The sequence below is a fragment of the Eulemur rufifrons genome, chromosome 19 (assembly GCF_041146395.1).
Source record: "Eulemur rufifrons isolate Redbay chromosome 19, OSU_ERuf_1, whole genome shotgun sequence".
NCBI classification, from domain to species: Eukaryota; Metazoa; Chordata; class Mammalia; order Primates; family Lemuridae; genus Eulemur; species Eulemur rufifrons.
The window spans coordinates 57,482,094-57,503,856 of NC_091001.1; the positions used below are offsets into that span (position 1 = coordinate 57,482,094).

The window sequence follows — 21,763 nt, forward strand, 5'->3', positions numbered from 1 at the left end:
TCCATGATAAAAATGTCTGTTAATCATCTTTAGGACTTAAAAAATGATAGTGCCAGTAAAAAATAAAAATTTGATTTTTCTCTTTAAGAAACCTTCAGCAGCAAGGGGGAATAAAGAGCTGTGCATAGTTACTTTTTAAATATAAGTCTAAAGCATGCTAATTTTAACGACTGAGATTTGAGGTAGGTTATACATGTAGTGTGTAAAAATCAGCATGGGCTTGAGCATGGCAACAGCACCACCTAACTCTTGGAACGCCATTCTGAGGGGTGTGGGGACATCCAATGGAGACTGCCTCTTGACTCGCCTCTCGGCAGCCTGCTTGCTAATCTAGAAATTTATGAACCAAGGCTGCTTGGGCCGGGGGGACACACATCACATGCTTTTAGCTTGTATTGGTTTCTCCTTTCATCTAATGGCTTTGCTACCAAAGGGTGATGAGGGGAAGAGTATATTTAACATACATCAGGAAGATTCACACATGCCAAGTATCAGAATCACCTGGGTTACACTCGGGACCTTCCAAACCAACAGCCAACCTGGGGCTTCCACGGGTCATACAGCCGGTCACATTCTCCAAATGTTTTGTAAAATATTGTATTTCTTGCTTAAGATCATTTAAAATGAAGTTTTCAAGGCACCCCCGCATCTACCTAAGCACGGAATCAAATGAGACCTGCATAAAAGTACTGATGCGATAAGCAAAATAGCATTTAAAGGACCCAATTTTCCTCAAAACTAGAAAATTAGCATGCTCATTAAAGACTCTGCTTCCTTTAGCTTGTCAAACTGAAGGTCAGAGGTTTTCCTATAAATCTGAGTTCTGAATAATTCTAAATCCTGATAAGCTCTTGGGTATTTATTTCAAAAGCAATAATATTTCATTTTTGTCCTGTAAAATAAATGCAACTTTACAGAATATGGTAAAAGTGGAGGATAGACAAAGCACGTTAAATATTCAGCTACTATTTACAATTTCTCCCACAATTACATGTTAAAACATACTTTTTTTCAAGTTGCTGTTTAAATCTAGGCAAAAGTGCTTAAAAACATCTTTCACTATTTACAGTTAAAACCAGACCACATAAATGCTCAGGACATCTCACAGCGACTCCCCGCCAGCGCTTCCAAACAGTTACAGTAGACACCCCGCGGGCCGGTTCTCAGCTCATACAAGGCACCTGGAAGCTCAGGAGCTTGCCTTTAGCACTGCCATCTGATTGTTAGACTCGACTTACGAAGACCCACCTCTGGATAAGACTGCTCAACAATTATCTGATGGAATCTTAGGGCTTGGTGGTCCTTCACTGTGTGGCCACATTCCCCTGTGTCCTGACGAAGCCCCCCGTTCACCACACACGACCACTCGGGTAGCTTGGTATCATTTCTGCTAACACCACAGGAAAAACCAACACTCCAAGAAGCTGGATTTCTGTAGATGAGTGTTGCTTCCACCTGTCTGGCCCAACCTCTCTCAACAATGTCACAAAAATTAAGCACCACATTCTCATTTCAAAGAACTGAATGAATGCACCAGAATTTTAGAACGAGTATGTTAAAGTGGGTGGAGAAGGGAGGAAGGAAAAAAGAAAATGATCAAATGGAGAAATAGAGAAATGGCACCAATTAGGGAGGAAAATCATAGCAACCTGCTGAAAAAGTTTGACTCTTGCACTTTAAAATTGTTAAGTGTAGGCCCCCTGCCCTCACATGATAGCATGGAGGGGTGGGCTCAGGTGTGAGGCATGCACCATTGTCCAATGTGGAAATCCAGGAATAAGGACAGATGTGTTAACTGCTGTTACACTGGTCTGCTGAGCTCCTGCAGGACGCGACCTGCCCAAGAGTCAAGAAAGTCCCAGCACAACACTACAGCACCAGGCTCCGCACAGCGCCATGCACAGAGCACCCATGCACAGAGCACCACTGGCTTTTCACAGCTTGGGTTCAACTTCCTGTTTTTAAAGATACAGTAGCCCTTTTTCAGTATCAGCATAGACTTTGGGGCATTTTAAAAAAAAAACTGCCACTAAGACAAATTCCTTCAGCCCAGGTTTCATTGACTTGGCAACGTGGTGGATGCGGCTTCTAAGAGCCTGGCAACTCCAGCTCCATCATGAGGTGCTGCCTAGAGAACCGTAACATCATGTGACTTGGTAAATAACGGACAGAGAGGATTCAGTGTGGAGACTAGCAAGCTTGAAGCTGTCTACTTCCAACCTGGTTTCTTGGGAAATCTACACCAGCATCTCCGGGGCCTGGTCTGGGGTACATCTGCCCCCTGACTCCAAGCCGGTGACTGGGAGAGGGACCCCAGATTTTTTTTTTTATTTTTTATTTTTTTTACAGATTCTCCCATCCTACTGGAGAGGACAGAGGCCGTCCTGAGGGCTCCCCTCCCCGAAGGGAAGGCGTATCTGTCGGGAGGGTTGGACTGGGTGGCTACAGTCTGCACTTGGCTCGTGAGGGGCAGATGGCTAAGACGACCTCGTCAGCGCCCGAGGCTGGGCAGGGATGAGCACTGATGGCCTTTCCTGCCGCTCCTTTACCATTACTATTGTCGCTTTAAAAAAATCCAATAAATACACATTTTAAATGGAATTTAAAACTACTCCTTTGTGAAAGGACACTATAAACTTTCTTTCCATTATTGTGATATACAAGGATAGAGTTTTAAAAACAAAGAGAAAATAAAAGCCCCCCAAACAAGGGGGAAAAAAACAACTTGGAGATATAAATATTAAGATCACGGAAAAATCACCCGACAGCCGTAGTTTCTTCTTCAAAGTGCTGGGGAAGTGGGGGGGAAGGGAGGGGCGGGTCAGTTCTGAGGTTTAGACCATAAATACATATATATGATATGCGTATCTATATATGTATATATAGATAAAAAGACTTCTGCACCCCCAACCCGCCCCCAGGTGTGAGGGCAAAAGCACCACAGAGGCAGCTCGGGCCGGGCCCGACGCTGAGGTACGCTGGCTCCCTGGCACCTAGATCCAGCGGTTGTAGGGGCCAGTGACCTTCGTGTAGGCGTAGGAGGACACGGTGACCGCCGAGTCTGTGGGCACGGCCAGCACCTGCCGGGTGGGGACAAACCCCCTCTTCTCCTTCTGCTGGGGCTCGGGGACCACGGCGCCGCCCCACTTGCGCTTCTTCCCGTAGAGCTTGGTCTCCTGCTGGCCCAGGCCCAGCCGCGCGGCCGCCTCCTGCCGCACCCGCGCCTTCTCTTCCAGCTGCTTCACCTTGGCTTCCCAGAGGGCCAGCCCGTGATTGGGCTGGTTGAGGTTCTTGTGCTGGTAGAAGACCAGCGAGATGCGGGTGGGGTGGCAGCGGTTGGGTTTCTTGAGCGGCGTGGTGGCATGCAGCTCCCGCCGGGCACACTCGATGAGGATGGAGCCGTGAGCAGGGGCCACAGCCACGCCGCCGATGTTCTCGTCCAGGAAGTTGTGTTCACTGTCCGACCACAGCTCCTCCTCCTCTTCCTCAGCACCAGCCCCACCTCCCTTCTCCTCCTTCACTGCACCCTTGCTGGGGGGCTCCTCATTCAGGCCCTCCTCCAGGCCAAAGGGATCCCACAGCTTTTCCTCGGACTTCAGGGCCCCAAACAGCTTCTCGTTGGAGCCCAGGGGCATGCCGAAGGACTGCCAGGCTTTGTCCAGCTGGCTCGCCCCTGGGGTTGGAATCCTTCCCTCCTCTCCTTTCATGGGGTTCCACAGCTTGTCTTGGAACCCAGGGCTGCTTTTCAGAGCAGAGTTGAAATCCCCTGCCCCCAACCCCCACGGCTTCTCAGTCAGGCCGGGCCCAGCCAAGGCCGAGGTGTTGTTCCCGAACTTGCAGGGGCTCCACGGTTTGCCTCGCAGCCGTCCTCCAGGATGGGGAGATGACTGCTGCCCCTCACCAGGGAACAGCCCCCACTGGCCATCTGAGAAGTGGGAAGGGGTCAGGCAGCCGGCCCCAAAGGAACTGAGCTTGTCAGGGACGATGGCAGGGCTCTCCCCAGAAGGGAACACACCCCAGCTGCCACTCACACTGTTAGTCCTTTTGGGGGACAGGCTTGGGCCTCCTGTGTACTGTCCCCATAGGTGACCGGGCCCCCCATTCTGAGAAGCTTCGGGCAGAGGTGTTTTGCCCATCTTACCAGGGTCTCTGGACACAGATTCGGCCTGGGTCAGTGGGTCTACTGGCTCTTGCTTGATGGACCTGTTGTAGCAGTTGGAGCTCTGAGCGAAGGGAGAGGGGTCCCTGGACACTGGGTGGATCTGGGGGGCCTTGGGAAGCAGATACTCCTTGGGGCCTGGGTAAGCAGGCTGCTGGTGGTGAGGAGTCGGGTGGTGGGTGTCTGCGGGAACAGCCTGGCTGGGCAGCTCGGCAAACTCAGCACCACCGTAGGCCGGGCTCAGGCTGTTGTGCAGAGTGTGGAGGTCTGGCTTCTTCTCAAAACTGCCATTGCTGCCACTGTGCCCCCAGGCACCAGGACCTAGGAACTGAGAGGGGAAGACGGGGTTGCTGGAGGGGAAGCCGTAGTAGCCAAACGAAGGGAGAGCGTACTTGGAGTGGAACCCGTTGACGGGGGCCAGGCTGGGCTGTGCATAGTAGGAGTGGTACGAGTACACGCTGTTCATGCTGTAGGGGTCGGAGGGCCGGCAGTTGCCCAGCACCGAGTAGCTCTCCACCACCGTGTTGCTGCTGTACTTGAAGGAGCTGAAGTGGTTCTGTGGCTCCATCTTGAGGGAAGGCTTCAGGCTTTGCTGGGGCAATCCACCCTTCAGAGACAGGCCTGGGGAAAAGAGAAGGCAAGATGGAGAAGGAGCAGCGAACCCCACAGCCTGGAAAGGCCCTGGCAGAGGACTGGGCTCAGAACTTCCTCTTTTCCTGAGGTTTCCTCTTTCGGGATAGGCAGGACAGGTGCAGTGCTGAGGTGTGCCCAAGCCCTGGCCTGGACTCGCTCCCCGGGTGCCGACGGCACAGGCCCGGCCCCACTTACGGGGCCCACAGCTCTCCTCATCCCCACCTTCCCCTGTGCCAGAGGTTCTCAGGGAAGGACCCCCCACAGCCGCCCAACCTGCCTTGTGCCTGGTCAGGATCACTGCAGGGATGGGCCAGGGGAATGGAAAATCAGACGCCTGACACAGCCGTCCCCAGTACACACCCACGTGCCCTGAGGTGATGCTACCTGCCTCCAGACTCCCGGAGAGGAGCGAACTAAACGGAGACCCAGCTCAGCTCCTTGCAGATAACAAGCCCTCTTTGTACCTGCTTCCCCATGCACCTGCCACCAGGTGTGGTGTCCTGGGGCTGCTGCAGATACCTTTCTGACTGACACAGTTAAGCAGAGGCCCTAATTCCTGGCATGATGCGGGAAGGGCAGGTTGGGTGGGGAGTGAGGGTCCCCTCGAGGACAGTGCCAGGGTTGCCCCTGGGGGGGCGGGTGCCCTCCCCCCACACACCTGGATCGGTTGGGACACCCGCCAGCTCCAAGGCCTCCTGCTTGATCTTGTCCGGAGTGCTCAGCTTCTCCTTCTGAAGCTTCTTCTTCTCAGCCGCTGCCTTCCTGGCTTCCAGCTGCCGCTGGCGGCAGGACTTGGCAGGCTCAGGCAGGCGCCGGACCTCGCGGGGGAAGGAGGTGAGCACCTGGATGGCTCCACTGCCCACCTTGGCGTTCTGGTTCTCCTCGCTGCCAAACTCGTCCGTGTTGGCCATCTTGTACAGGGGGAGGACGTGCAGCTGCTCATCCTCGGGAATCTTGCCCACACAGCGATTGTCCTCCTTGGTCAGGGTGCAGACCTGCCCCAAGCAGGGGGGAGAGGACACAGGGATTGGGGGACCGAGCCTGGGAGGAGGGCTGTGAGCACCCCAAATATATAACCTCGTCTTTCCCCACACAGTTCCAATGCCAGCCAGCCAGCCAGCCCTGACACTCTCCACTACTCCTAGAGCTTCTGTAAGCATACGCATCTTGGCTCACAGAGGAGCAGTACCACCAACTCTGAGAGTGCGCTACAGCTTTCAATGCACATTCTCACACGGTCCTCAGAAGGCCGAGAGGACCCCGAGGCCTGCTCCATCCTCTGCCATGGCACTGTTACCATTCACCACGACACCCAGTGGGGCCTCCATCCTCCCTGTCCTCAACACTCTGCCTCCTTTTGTTCTTAAAATATTTTTTCCTTTTATTAGAAACTCTATGTGATGGTTGTAGAAAATTTAGGCAAGCAAAAAGGAAATAAGAATTACCTCTATAATCCCACCACCTAGAAATTATCGCTATAAATACTAGGGCCACACATGCACACACAATTACTTTCTGGTAAACAGCATATTATGCATATGGTCATTTAGTAAATTCATTTTTTCTTAACGTAGTACGAATATTTTCTTGTAAATATTCTCCCCAATATGATTTAAAAGCTCTGCATATTCTTCTACTATATCAGTGTGTTTACTTAATCCATTTATTATCAAATATTTCAACTTATTTCCAATTTTTCCCTACCATAATACTTACTGAAATATCCTTTTAGCTAAATTTTTCTAAGATACTTAATTCCTTAGCATAAATTCTGTCAAGTAGAACTGCCACATGTTGCCCTCCAAAATGATTTAGCTTTTCACTCATACCAACAGAATGTGAGTTTCAACTTTCCTATATTTTTTGCCTATAGTTTTCCTGTAATTTCTTTTAAAATTTTTGGCTCATTATTAAAATCCATCTTGTTGGTATACATTTCTCAACCAGGTGTGCTTTTTTTCAAGTTTACTAGCCACTCTTGCATTGACTATTTTCCTTTTTTTTTTCCTATTTTTTGCAACAGGGTCTCACTCTGTCACCCACACCAGAGTGCAGCGGCATCATTATAGCTCCTGCAACCTCCAATTCCTGGCCTCAAGTGATCCTCCTGAAGTGCTAGAATTACAGGTGTGAGCCACTGTGCCCAGCCTTATTTTCTATTAATATATTCTTGATCCTCTGGCATATGGAGTCTTGACTGCCCCTCCCCAGGCTAGTTGATTCACAGAGAAAACGGTTTCCTGCAACTAAGCCTCTGTCTGATTCACTGCCCACACCCCCAGCCATCTCCTTACCACACACACACCCCAAACCAATATTCCTCCTTCCCTAAATCACCCCAGGGCCAGGTGCTGAGCAACCAGGAACCACCCACTGCCTCGCCCATCCTTCCTGCAAACTCAATAAAGACTCTGGGCCATGCTATCCTCTCTTCTTCTTGAGCCTCCTGACCCACCCACATACCTCCCACGTGGACCCCCAGTGTAGCACCCTGTGCCTCCTGTTTCTAGAGATCTGTGAGCATAAACTTCTTCCTTCATGATAATCATTTCTGGGTCTGCATGTCTTACCATACCTGATTAAAACAAATCCTTGGTACACTTTATCACAACTTTCTGCCTTCCTTCTTTTGTGAGTTTTATGCCTTTTGCCCATTTTTATACAAGACTTTTTTTTTTATCACTTATTTAAAGTAATCTTTGCATATTGTTACTATTCCTTTTTTTTTTTTTTTTTTTTTGAGACAGAGTCTTGCTTTGTTGCCCGGGCTAGAGTGAGTGCCGTGGCGTCAGCCTAGCTCACAGCAATCTCAAACTCCTGGGCTTAAGCGATCCTCCTGTCTCAGCCTCCCGAGTAGCTGGGACTACAGGCATGCGCCACCATGCCCAGCTAATTTTTTCTGTATATATTTTAGTTGTCCATATAATTTCTTTCTATTTTTAGTAGAGACGGGGTCTCGCTCTTGCTCAGGCTGGTCTCGAACTCCTGACCTCGAGCGATCCACCCGCCTCGGCCTCCCAGAGTGCTAGGATTACAGGCGTGAGCCACCGCGCCCGGCCTGTTACTATTCCTTTATCACTTGTTACAAATATCGCAGCAGTTGAAGCTCTGTACATTACTAGCCATTGTTAGCACCTTGATGACCATCTAGACATCTGAACGTATGTGTGTGCACATGTACGGCTATATAAAATTTCACACAAATGGGATCACATCCTATATACATGCTATTCTATGATCTGCTTTTCTTAACTCTTGCATACTTTCTGGGTTGGACTGGCCATCAACCCTGCTTCCTGCCATTCTCTAAGACCTAATGCTATAAACAACAGACTAAAAGTAAAATGTAAAGGATCAGAGATGGCAGAAATTGTATTTCTATCCCAAAAGATACCTAACAAATGTCAAAAGATATGGCCATCCAGCCTAATAAAAGAACAATTACCAAAAGACACCAATAAGATACTCACAAAGATGAAATTAAAACAGGCAAGAAAAATAGGAAAAGATGTTCAATTTCTTTTTGCCACTCAGGCAGGGCAAAGACTAAAAAGATTGACAAAATCCAGTATTTCCAAGTAAGCAGGAAATTTAGCACACTAAGCCTGTAAATGTAAGTGTAACCTGAAAGAGGCAGCTACACAAAGATGTAATCAGGGTGGCCCCTCCTCATGGTTTATAGACGGGAAACGTCTAAAAGCACTTACTGTCCATCAATACGGGACTGGTTAAATAAATGATGGCAGAGCCATATATATATATATTATATATATACAGTCTCAGAAAATTAAGTCTCTATCCACTGACACAGAAAGCCTCAGTTACCCTTGAGTTAAGAAAAGCAGGTCAGAGAACAGCATGTATACATGATGTGATCCCATTTGTGAAAAATTTCATATACTCAGACATGTGCACACACACATTTGGGTGTCTGAATGGATGGTCATCAAACTGCTGACAACGGTGGTGTTACCTCTACAAGATTCCAGGAAATCTTTTTAAATTTTATTTTATTTGAGACAGGGTCTCACTCTGTTCCTCAGGCTAGAGTGCTGTGGCATCATCATAGCTCACTGCAACTCCAACTCCTAGGCTCAAGTGATCCTCCTGTGTTAGCCTTCCAAGTAGCTGGGACTACAGGCGTGTGGCACCATACCCAGGTGTTTTTTTATTTTTTGTAGAGACAGAGTCTAGTTATGTTGCTCAGGTTAGTCTCACACTCCTAGACTCATACAATCCTCCTGTCTCGGCCTACCAGAGTGCTGGGAATATAGGCATGAATTACTGCCCTCGGCCTCTTTTTCATATTATTAAAAATTTTTTTTACAATGAGTAATGTTTAATTACAAAAAACAATACTTTTCAATTTCGGAAAAAAATTTTTTTCACCCTAAACTCTAGAACTCTGGAATCCACATAGCCTCACTGAGCCCCCTCATTCCCTGCCTCTCCAGCCCTGGAGGGCCTGCCCTTCCTGTATGTTTCAGCTAGAAGCCCTTATAACAGAGTGTAGGCAGGAGCCCACCCCGTCCTGCTTCTCAGCCTTGGGCATGGAGAGGGAAGACAGGTGAAGAAATGAAATCCTAGGGTGGGGCCAGCAATCCACAGGGTCAGGAGCTACAAGCAGAACTGGAAGCTCCCTTTCCAGATGAATGTGCTGCTGTCCTTGCCTCTTCCTCAGCCCCCAGGAGCCCGGTCTACCCAGAACCTAGCTAAAGAGCAGAGCACCATACCTTCAACAACATTCCCCCCTGAGCCCAGACCTCCTCTCTGCTCCATCCACGCCCACGCCCCTGGTGATGGCACCGGCCTCATGCTCTACTTGTACACTCCATGCTTTCCAGACCCTCCCTCACCCCTGCCTACTCCACATCTACACCCGCACCTCCAGCAGGCATCAACCCAAACCTGGCCCTTCCCTGTTATTCTACATCTCAGGAAATGCTCCCAACACTCGCTCAGTTGCTCAAGCAAAACACCTTGCAGTGGTCCCCCAGTCTTCTCTCTCACATCCTGTGTTCGGTCCGTGAGCAAGTCCTCTGACCCATCCATTCTACATCATGCAACATCTGACCCACTATACGCCCCGACTCTGCCTGAGCCCTGTCACTTCTGGCCTCGATGCCCACCCACTTCTTCCTATTCTCTCCCCTCTGCCCCACACCCACAGTCACCATCACATACTTCCTTCTCCACCTGCAGCAGTAAAAGCACACTCTTAACTCTGCAATGAGATCTTACCATTGCCCAGCCGAAAAGCCCTCCAGCGGCTTCCCACCGCACTCAGCAAAACCCACAGTGCCCCCCACCATGGGAGCTCTCCATGATCTGGCCCCTGCCCACCTCTCTGCTCTCGTTCCTCCACTTCCCCTTGCTTACTCTATCCCGCCTCACTGGCTTCCCGGCTGCTCCCGCTCCGGAGCCCCTGCCTGTGTCTCTGCCTGGAGCACCCTCCCCCACACTCTCTCACTCTGTGCATTTCTCTGCTCAAATGTCCCCTTCTCAGAGAGGCCTTCATCCCTCACCCTACTTCATTTCTTTCTCATGGCCTTCACTGCCATAGGACATTGCATCAGATACTTGGGCCAGGACTTTGTCCGTTTTGCTCCCCAGCACCAAGAGCAATGCCTGGGCACAGCTGGTACTCAATAAACATTTGTCCAGTGAATGAATTAAAGGTTTGTTTGTATTTAAATCCAAGTGTCCACTGGGACCTGGAACCACATTTTAGATGACAGGTGACTCCAGGTGCCCAAGGGGATGCATCCTGTGGCACCCACCTAAGACATGGACACAAAGCCAGCCTTGTCCGTTCACTGTGGTGAGGGATTTCTCTAGAATCAAGTAGGAGCAGGCAGTCTGCAGGGCACCTCCCAGAGTTCTGGGAGTCCTGTCTCCATGTCCGTCCCTACTCTGAGCCTGCCTTTCTGTGCAGGCGGGCTCCCTTGCAGGATGTCCTGCAGGTGGGCTGTGACAGGACCCAGGCTTCCTTACCACGGTGCACCCATTGTAGAGGTTATGCTGGTCCTTGTGGGCGTGGGCACAGAAGTCCATGCAGGCCGTGACCCCCGCGAAGGGCCGCCCTTCCTTCAGCCCCAGACGGCAGTCGATCGCTACTTCCTCATTGGTTACCTGTGGGGATGGCCAAGGAGAGCTGTTGCTGTGATCTGCAGTGAGTGGCCCTGATTCTGTACCTGGGGAGGCAGGTCTTGGAGGGAGGGAGGTTAAGGACCACAGCTGCCTTGCACTTGGACTGCAGGAGGGAGGTTTCTTGGCTAAGAGCTCCCAGCTCCAAAAAAGTTACTTTTAGACCCTTGTGGAAATTGTTCCCTTCTGGGTTGTCTTCCTCATCTGGAAGATGCAGGGGTTGTCAGGGGAGAGAAACTTAGCCTGACCCTTGGGAAACCAGACCTAAGAAGGTGGAGATTAGCAGAGGAAGCACAGAGAAGACCAGGGACAGAGGAGAGATGGCGTGAGATGCAGTCAGCTTGGTGTAAAAGGGGGTCTTATCAAAGAACTACATCATTGCTTTACTTCTGGGCTGGGCTCTTCCCCTCAGCGCACAAAGGAGCCCACTCTCCAGCTTCCCCACCCAGGGAGCCCGAGTGGAGAAAGGCCCGGGCCCAGTACCTGGTTCTGATAGGCCTGAGGAGCCAGCTGCTTGTACAGGGGAGCAACTTCGGTGGCCAGGTCCTGAAAACTCTTCCGGAGCACTTCTTCCTGCGGAGAGAAGAACAGTCAGTCACATACATCCAGAGTGGCCCTGCCTGGCAAACTCTGCACCCCGGAAATGAACCACCGTTCCAGAACCGTCGCAGAGGTTTCACCAGGAAGGCGGGAAGTGAAGTGTCATCCAGTGTCTTTATGCCATTCTCTCTGGGAGGGGTACGGGTACCATGTCCATTTGGGGACTGTGAAGCTCCCAGGAAAAGACACTGCCCGAAGGCCCAGCCATCTTGACTGCTAAGCTATCGCTTCTGCCAGCCCCTGGCCCAGCTCACCCCAGAACACATAAAACAGGTTCTTGCTTTTGAGTGCTGAACACCCTAGGTCAGAGACATAATACTGTGGGCATGAAGAATCCATGAGCATATGGATCCTTCCTCTATGATAGATACAGGAAAAGAGGCAAGACAGGGTCTGTGCTGGAAATTCCACAGCCAGTGTGGCCCTGAGCCAGGTACGAAAACAAACCTCAAGGCTCTCGCTGCCAGACTGGTACCACACAGTGTTAGTCACAAGCTATGTGTAGCTTTTGAAATACGGATTTTAATTAAAATTCAATCAAATTATAACTTCATTCTCTCATTTGTGTTAGCCACAATTCAAATGCTCAAAAGCTGCATGTGGCTTCTGTACAGACAGCAAGGAACGTTTCCATCTCACAGAAAGTTCCACTGGGCAGCACTGGTCCAGGCAAAGCAGCAGCCACCTGGTCACATCTGGCAGAGAGTTTCAGGCACCCACAGCCTCTCTCTGGCCTCCGAGGGTTGCAAGCAGGGCTTGTAGGGGCTCCCAGGAGGCCTTGAGCACAGGCACAAAGTATATGGAGAAGAAAGCAGGAGGACAGAACAGAGAAAAAGAACCAAGTACACAGAATTAGAAATGGAAGATGGAGAGGATGGCTGAGCTGTCCACCCAGCGGGGAGGCCAGGACTGCCAGCCACTCCTGACCAAACCAGCCAGGCCAGCAGGGCCAGGCCACCTGCCTGGCTGTTGTCTGGATGCTGCCATCAGCACAAGGGCCCGAAGCTGGCGCAGCATAGGGGTGAGGCTCGTGAGCTCCAGAGAAACACAGGCTTAGATTTAAATTCTGCCTTCACCTTTTTTTATTTATTTTTTGAGACAGAGTCTCGTCCTGTAGCCCAGGCTAGAGTGCCTTGGCATCAGCCTAGCTCACAGCAACCTCAAACTCCTGGGCTCAAGAGATCCTCCTGCCTCAGCCTTCCCAGTAGCTGGGACTACAGAGGTGGGCCATCACGCCCTGGCTAATTTTTTCTATCCGCCTTCAACTTTAACAAGCCATATGGCCTTGAGCAAGCCTCGCCTCATCTGTAAAGTGAGGCCAGAGATGCCTAGATCACGTGCGATACCTGTGAGGTGCTCAGCACAGGACCTAGCATATAGTAAGCACACTGGCTGATAGAACAGGGAAAGTATTTGTGAGAAGTTAAACCAATGTCTTTTCATTCCGGGGAGCTCTTAGGTCTTGGTGGTCCTGCGGCTCCTCCATTCATTGAAACAACTGCATTTGCGGCTTTGGGGTAGTGGTGGTAGACTCTACTGTAAATAAAAGTCTAGCATGAAATTAGACTATTTTAAGCTCACACATAGTCTAACTGCCAGGTTTGGGGGAATAAAGAGTTCTAAATTTCGTAATGCTTCCTTTTACTTATTACGAAGAGCAAAGTTTGGAAGTTGGAGCATAGAAGGTGACATGGGCTTTGGTGTGGAGAAGATGTTCCCAAGGGATGTCCCTGCCCCAGGGGCGAGGGGGAAGCTCTTCCAGGACTAGGAGCTTGGAGAGATTTGGAAGGTTGAGACCGGGATCAAGATGTCTGCCTGGATCCTAGCAAAGGGACTCAGTACCCCACCTCCTCCACTAAGGCGGGGAGAGAGGTGGAATGATGGAGAGCCCAACAGGCTCAGACGTTCTTTATGCTAGAACTCTGAGTGGAGACCACCTCTCGGGGGAGCCTTTGCAGCGTGAGCGAGGAGGACAAACAGCAGGGGGCAAGTGGCCTGAGCTGAGGCTCCGGCTCCCACAGCCCAAGCAGGGCCTTGTCCTGTCATCACGGGGAAGTGGGGAGGCTCTGTGGGCAGGGGTCCAGGTGAGGAGCCCGAGGGAGGGGGCCTCATGCCCAGTGGCCGTACTGTGTGGATGCCAGCCCAGAGCCCAAGGACCAGGCCGGGCCCACAGCATGGAGACGACTGCCCAGAGACATCCGCCCAGCAGCCAGGCAGAGTGAGAGGCACCTTGGGAAATCCAGCAAAACCCCAGAAGGTGGCCCACGGACTGGAGGCCCCTCTTCTTGCTGCACCTATCACCCCAGAAAGATGTCCTGGGAAGAATGAAGGGAAGAAACGACCCTTTGAGAGGGTCAAATTCTGAAGAGGAATTTGAGTATGTATCTTATTTAGAAATTTACCCTAAATAGATTGTTTAAACTGGAAGAATCTTAGGCACCATAACTGGTAAGCCTAATTTTTCATGCTTCATGCCTGTCCACACACCCCACGTTCCTCGTTTCATAGCAAGATACGGTCAGTTTAAAAAATGAAGTAAAGCAAGTTCCACTTTCCATGAATCTGAGTCCTGGTGAGCCGGTCCTGCCTCCCAACGAACTACTGAGGACCTACTGAGGACGACAGGCAGCAAAGATGGGGAGGGAGGGTCCCTGCGCTCCCTGCAGCTCTGCTCACCTCTTTGGGATTGTCCCCTGCTAGGCGGAACTTGCGAGGTGTCTTGCTTCGAGCGTATTTACAGCCATTGAAGTACATGCTCCAGGAACAACCAAAGGAGAAGGAGGCACCGCAGGTGTTGGGGTCTTTGCCTTGGCAAGCGCAGGTCCGGCTGCAACATACATCACAGGTTAGGCATGCAGATGCACCATCCCTTTGTTCTGGAATCTTCCTCCTCCCTCAAGGGGTGGGCCAGCTGAGACCTGGCATCCACTAGCCTCCCAGTGACTGGGACACACCTTTCCCTGCCCCCAACCCCTCTCTCAGATTTCCTTAAGGAGAAAAGTCAGCTCCAAGCCACCTGCTCTGTCCCCACCCTGAGCCTGAAGGTCTAACCCAGAGTCTGCTGTTGGGAGAAGCAAAGGGGTTGTTTGAGATGAGAGGGAAGAATCTGGTATAAACCCATTAAGGATCAAGGTTTATACTTTTCCTTAGGTCTAGTATCTTGACCAGCTCTGACACAGACAGGGAAATAATGTAAAGCCCAGGGGTTGAACATGCCTATTTCCTATAGCCTAGATGTTGACAGGCCTTTAAACAAATAAATACTGATATGAAAATTCAATGCCTAATAAAATTTGCAAACAGCCCTAATGCCCCTAACCGGGGAATGGATAAATCCCCGCAGTGGAATACTACTTAGTGATAAAAAGGAATGAGCTACTGACACAGGGGTCAACACAGATGAACCTCAAAAATGTTATGTTGGGTGGAGGAAAGGCTACACACTGCATGATCCCATTTATGTGACAATCGTGCAAACGCAAACCTACAGGGACAGGAAACAAGATTGGTGATTGCCAAGGGCTAAGGAAAGGGCTTGCCTGTAAAGGGCAAGGGGGAATTTGGGGGGATGATGGAACTGTTCCATATCTTGATTGTGATGGTGGTGGCTACGTGAGTGTACACATTTATCAAAACTCTCCACACTGTGTACCTACAGGATGAATTTTATTATAAATAAATATACTTTAACTTAAAAAAACAGGAAAACCTCAATAAGGGCAGGTTTTGTAAATACCATCAACACCTTATATTTGTGGGGCACACAGAGTTCCTCACACTTGTTGATGTCATTAGCATCTGGACACTGATCTGGGGTTTAACAGTGAAGCCAAGCCAAGTGAACAGCCTCTGGAGCCAGGGCCAGGACCCGGGTCAAGACCTGTGTGCAAGCCTTCTTCAGCCACAGTGCTAACTCTGCAGGACAAACAGCGTCCAGGAGAGCGCGAGAGCTCTCCCCAGAGCTGCCCTGGGTCCCGTTCATCCCTGACCCCGCCGCCCCCCACACACATACTGTGCCCCACCACGTACTCATCGTTGAGGCCGCATCTCCGGCTGGTGGGGTTCCCATATTTCCGGAGGGTGTCAGTGAGCTCCTGGTAGAGGGTGTCTCCGAGGCTACGGGGGATGCCCTCCCAGGCCAGGATGAGGATGACGATCACAGCGTTCTGGCAGTGGTGGCCCGCCCGGTGCCGCACCAGGCAGAGCAGCTTCTCTTCCAGTGTGTGCCTGCGGATCACCTGCAGGGACAAGGGGCCGTCCCGTTAGCCACAGGAGCCAAGTACCCACACTACTCTATGCGGGTGCCACACGCCCCTCCCTCTGCTGCGTGGACCTGGGGGTACAGGTCTTTAGGGCCGCGTCCTGGGGGTGTCACCTTGTGGCGACAGCAACCGCACAGGCTAAGAGACTACTGTAATTAGGGAATGAAAAACACAAAAGTTGTTTGAAAGAGCGAAATAAAAAATAATTACAAAGTCCAAGTTATTGATGACTGACATAGGCTTTAGCAGGAAAAAGACTTAGACAAAATTTTAAGTCAAAATACGGTCAGAGATTTTTATGTTGTCCTAAACGTTTGCAGAGAAGATGGTGAATACCTGTGTGTTTTTAGTTAAAAAGGGGGTCGGCCCCGTGGAAAAGAGTTTGGTGGTTTCTCAAAAAGCTAAACACAGAATTACCATATGATCCAGCAATTCCACATTCAGGAACATACCCTGGGGAACTGAGAGCAAGGACTGAGACAGATCCTTGTAGATCCGGGTTCATGGCAGGCTCATTCACAAGACCCAAAAGGCGGAAACAACCCAAGCGTCTCTCAACCCATGAAAGGGTAAAAGAGAGTATGTCTTAGTGTACTAGGATATTATTCAGCTTTAAAATGCAATGAAATCCTGACATGTTACAACATGAATAAACCTTGAAAACATGCTAAGTGAAATAAGCTAGACATAAAATGACAAATATTATATGACTCACCTATATGAGGTACCCAGAACAGTTGAATTTATAGAGACAGAAAGATTAGAGCTTATCAGGGGCTGCAGGAGGGGACGATGGGGAGTTATTAACAGGCACAGAGTTAGAGACGATGAAAAAGGTTGGAAATAGACTGTGCTGATGGCCGCACAACAATGAATGCACTTAAATGCCACTGACCTATATACTTAAAAAAATAGTTCAAATGCTAGATTTTATGTTTACATATTTTACCAGTTTTAAAATGTAATATATCAAAGCCATTGAATTGTACACTTCAAACGGGTGACATATATGTGAATTATATCTCAATAAAGCTGTTAATTTTTTAAAAAAAAAGCAAGGGCCCTGGCCACGAACTGCTGTATAGCTCCAGATCTGGCCATTCCCCGGTCCAGATCCTCATTCGACTCCCAAAACGCTGTCCTGGCTCACAGCAAGGATGTGTCAGGGCAAAGGGTCCTGGGGAGCGGGGTGGCTGAAACTTCCCAAAGGATCCCAAGTTAATTCTGGGACCAGGTAAGATGTGCGGGCCTGTGGCAGGGGAGCAGGAGGGCAGACTGGGGAGGGCTCAAGAGTCGAGCTAAGGGGCAAGGCCTTGAGGCGGGGGCTCCATAGAGGACTGTGAGCTGGGGGCTTCATGCTTCAGAAAGGGGTGGCAGAGAGTCAGGAGAAGGACGAGACAGGGAGACTAGCTGGGGTGCCACTGAAAGGAATGGACTCCTGAGACATTTAGGAGAAAAGCGGCTTTAGGGCCACCTGACTACAAGGGCTGTGGACAGACGCCCAGAGCACCGACGTACCAAGGACCCAGTTCCTCCCCCTCCATCGTGCTGCTGTCCTCTCCCTGCCCCACAAACTGGCCGCTGGTGCCAGGCAAACGTGCTCTTCCCAGCCCTCAGCAGAGCCACACAAGCCCTGGCTGGGGGCTAACACTTTACCACCTGTATCCAGGTCTGGAAAAGCATATTTTTTTCTTAAATGCCATCCACACAACCAGCTGTTCTTTCTTTAAGAAGCCAATTTTTTTGAAGCTGGCAAAGTTCCTAACTCTGCCTGTGCCCTAAGAATTTTCATTTTCATGCCCAAGACTTTGGAATTCAACAACTGCATAAATTAGCAGGAGAAGGGGGCAGCTGGCACTCTGTGGCTGATGCCATCTCTCTGGAGGGTCCTCTGGGGAGGTAACACCCCACCACGATCAGCCGGGTCAGACCTCCCCCTGCAGTGACCATCTCTCACCAGGGTGGGGCAACCTGCTTCTTCACACCTGTGAATGCACTAAGCAGTTCCAGATTCTTTGCTTGTGTATAATTCTGCAACGTTCACTGAAAATTGCTAAAAATAGATACGTGGTAGCTCAAGTTCAGACACCTTTTATTTTCATTAAACACAAAAAGATGCAAAGGCATGGGATATATACCAGATAAAAAAAGGCACAAGCACAGATGGACATATGCTGACAAAGGTCTTTTTACGAGCCTCCCTCATGCTAAGTCAGCCGTGTGTGTGCCCACCCAGCCATTCCACCCTTGCCCAGGTGACCCTCCTCACCAGCAATGCTTCTACTCTCTCCCCGGTCCATATAACATGGCCCAGTACTCATGGCCCCAGGGACATACCTCTTCTTGGGGAAACTGAGCCTGAACATTCCTCCCACCCTGAACTACAGCTCAAGACTGCCTCTCCCCTGCCATTTAATGGTAACCTAAATTATTCTAGTCTCCACAACTTTATTTCCCATGTCTCTAAGGCACAAACACCTTGAATGCAGGGACCGAGCCTTCCCTGAGCGTGTGCTCTCCCTATCAAGCACCAGCACAGTGCTGAGCCCCCAGCTGCTGATGACCCTCACTGTCACACCTGAGCACTATTCTGCAGAAGCACATGCTCTGCTATTTAAAGATCTCTCTGTGGCCTGGAAGGGCAAAGCCGGAGGGACTTTGTTTTGGTGACTTGGGGTCTGAGACATTGATGCTCTCCCTGCTCAGGCTGCCTGGTAGAAAACAGGGGCTTAGAGGCCAGGCAAGAGCAAGGCTGGTCCACATCCATGCCCAGAAGCCCAGCCTCTTCCCTATGGCTGGGTGTCAGCATGCCAGCCTTCAGTTTCGGCCCCGGCCTACAGGCACGAGGCAGGAGACAGGAGCACTGGCAGCTCTAAGGCCCAGGGAAGGGGAAGGGGAGTCAAACGGTCCACAGCGGGGCCCAGCATCAGGTAATGACAGCATCTCCAGCTTCCCCTTTTCCTACTCCTGCAGGCATGAACCATGGGGACAGTATGAGCTGGGTGTGATGACTAATGCAGTTCTGAGGCCAGCCCAGGACCCAGGGATTGGCATTTAAATAACATGAGGACAAACAGCTGAGGCTGGGGGAAAATGACTGTAACCAAGTCCCAGATACCAGCTTCAAAGTTCACCTGGACAGTAAACATGTCACCTCCAACATCCCCACCCCACCCCACCCCCAGTCCTGCTACACAAGGAGGTGAGGAGAGTGAGGCTTGACACTCACCCACTTTGCAATGGGGCAGCCGCGGGAGCTCTTCCCCTCCTTCCCGGTGTAGATGACCTTCTCAATCCGGATGGCTTTCCCCTTCTCTCCATACCTGCAAGGGGAGACAGAAGCCACCGTTAGCACAGGGGAACAGCATAAGAGAGAGCAGCTTCTGGGAAGAAGGCAGCCCCGGTGTGCTTCAGTTTGGGTTTCTAGTTACGGTGGGGGTAATAGACAAGAAAGAGAAAGGTTTAAATGTTTATTCTGTGCTTACAGGTTCGGCACCAGGCCCTGGTTCACCTGATCCTTCTCTGCTCCTGTCCATCTGGCCCATCTCTGTCCCAGGCAAAGAAGCAGTTAAGCAGAATGTCCCTGATTATTACCTCTGAGCTTCCAGGAAGGGAACTGAAACCAAAGGCCAATCACAGGCATTTGTATCTAAGCCCCGTTGGCTGAAGCACTCTGAGAGTTAGTTGTTTATAAATATAGTACATAAAAGAAAATAAATCAGGGAAACCCATGATGCTCTCTTTGAATAACTCCCAGTGACATCTGACCATGATGAGGTCATATAGCTAAAGCTGCGGGGAAGTGCCTCTACCAAGCACAAACGCCAGCTCCAAGCTTCGCCTGGACAGTAAACATGCCTGGTTCCTGCACACACCCGCTGCCCTGGCCCACACACATGTGCACACACAGTCAGGGCTTCAGAGCCTCAGATCTCTGAGACCATCTAATCAACCACAATATGCTCAGAGGGGATGAAACTATGGCCCCAGAGTTGAACTGACTTGCCCACGGCCACACAGCTATGTGGGGGCAATGGTGATTAAAGCACAGTCTTGGAGGTCAGGCAGACTGGGTTTGAGTGCCAGCCCAGCCATTTTCTTGCTAAGTAACTATGGCCACATTACTGAATTTTTCTAAACCTCAGTTTTCTCATCTGTAAAATGGAGATAAAAATGGGCCTGGGTGTGGTGGCTCACATCTGTAATCCCAGCTCTTTGGGAGGCCGAAGCAGGAGGATTGTTTGAAGCCAAGAGTTTGAGACCAGCCTGGGCAACATAGCAAGACCTCATCTCTACAAAAAATTTAAAAATTAGCCTGGTGTGGTGGCGCACACCTGTAGTCTTAATTATTTGGTTGGCTGAGGCAGAAGGATGACTTGAGCCCAGGAGAGTTTCAGGTTACAGTGAGCTATGATTGGGCCACTATACCCCAGCCTGGGTGACAGAGTGAGACCCTGTCTCTAAAAAAAGAAAAAAAAAAAATGTTTCCTACCTCTTAGGCTTGGTAAAAATCAAATGATAATCCACTGAGAGTACATTATTTGAAGTGCTTCAAAGTACTTGGCGTGAGGCAAGAGCCTAATAATTATTGTTCATAATGAAAAAGCTATATTACTGAATCATCTCATTTTTAATAGTTTTTTAGCTTCAGGTACAACATTGTATCATTTGCAGATAATGGTCATTTGCCACTGTCTCCTTTCTCCTCTTTATACCTCTGTTCCAGTCTCTTGTCTCTACTGGCCACGCACGTCTAAAGTGCAAGCATGCACCTTTGCTTACTTCCCGACTTTACTGAAAATGTCTCCAACAATTCACTACCAAGCACAAAGTTGGCTCTGGGGAAGAGACAGATTTCCTTACTTAGCAGGGTGCTACTGAGGGTCTCCTGTTCTAAGAATTCTTAATCAAGAATTGATCATTCTTATCAATACATGATTGGTTTTTCTTCTTTGACCAATAAACGTGGTGTGCGATTTTAACAGATTGTCTAAATCAAACTATCCTTGTATGTTCGTAATGAATCCGATTTGATCCCACTCCACTTCTAGAATTCTCTACCTCAGAAATAACTGTACAAATGCACCAAGATTTAGAAACAAGATATTCACTGTCGCATTGACAGAAAAATTATAAACTTATATGTCCAGTATGGGACTGGCTATCAACTATAAGATAATAAATTTTATAGTAAAATCAACTTCCATATAATGGCAAACTATGTCACTGCAAAAAAAATGATTAGATAGAATTATATGTACTGACATGGGAAGAAATTAAGTGGGAGAAAAACCACGCTGGACACAGTGGATATATTGTGATCGATCCCATTTGGTTCAAAATTTCTCTATATATGTATGTGTATCTTTGTAAATGTTTAGAACAGATTGAAAGGTAAGCAAACTTTAGAGCTTTATTCACACTTTACTTAGACTTAAAAAAAAATCCTTTTTGTTTCATTTCTGTAATTGACAAAAAGAACCAAGATTTTTAAAAAATGCTAAGTTTCTTGGAGTTCCAGGTTCTTTATTTCACTCAAGATCTTGGCAAAGTGATGAGAAGTGTTTCTAGTAATTACAACATGAAAATTCTAAGACTCTGTCAGTCCCTAATAGAAAGTATTTGGAGACAGGACTCTGTGGAGTTTCTACAGCACCGTCTGGATAAAGAGGAAGAGGTCAGGTAGTGCTGCTTTTGTTTAGTTCCTGGACAACTTTCATTTCAACAAGCACTTATTAGGAAGCCACCCACAAGTGCAGGGCCTGGGCCCTTGGTGTGTCCCGGGGATCCCTGTCGGGAAGAACAGCCCAAGGTGACCACACCACTCTGAGACAGAAGGACTCTCATGTTCCTTGCAGGAGGGTGAGCTGAGGACACGGACACTGGCTTTCCAACCAGGTCCTTCCCCACCATCTTGCCCTTGTGAGAAATGCATCCTGCAGTGAACTCCACATAAGAGAGC

At 49.5% G+C, this 21,763-nt stretch overlaps 1 protein-coding gene across 3 annotated transcripts in view; it reads right to left on the minus strand.

Annotated features, from left to right (window-relative positions):
- Positions 1–2,962: 2,962 nt before the first annotated feature.
- TET3 (tet methylcytosine dioxygenase 3) overlaps positions 2,963–21,763 on the minus strand; it is a 96,201-nt gene continuing 77,400 nt past the window's right edge. For all 3 annotated transcript variants that reach the window (XM_069494553.1, XM_069494552.1, XM_069494554.1), the window contains 7 exons: positions 19,031–19,124; positions 15,569–15,777; positions 14,216–14,366; positions 11,423–11,512; positions 10,787–10,924; positions 5,451–5,787; positions 2,963–4,780 (listed from right to left, as the gene is read on the minus strand). In XM_069494553.1, coding sequence (XP_069350654.1) covers positions 2,994–4,780; positions 5,451–5,787; positions 10,787–10,924; positions 11,423–11,512; positions 14,216–14,366; positions 15,569–15,777; positions 19,031–19,124 — 2,806 coding nt within the window. In that variant the 3' untranslated portion in view covers positions 2,963–2,993. The remainder of the gene's footprint in view (positions 4,781–5,450; positions 5,788–10,786; positions 10,925–11,422; positions 11,513–14,215; positions 14,367–15,568; positions 15,778–19,030; positions 19,125–21,763) is intronic.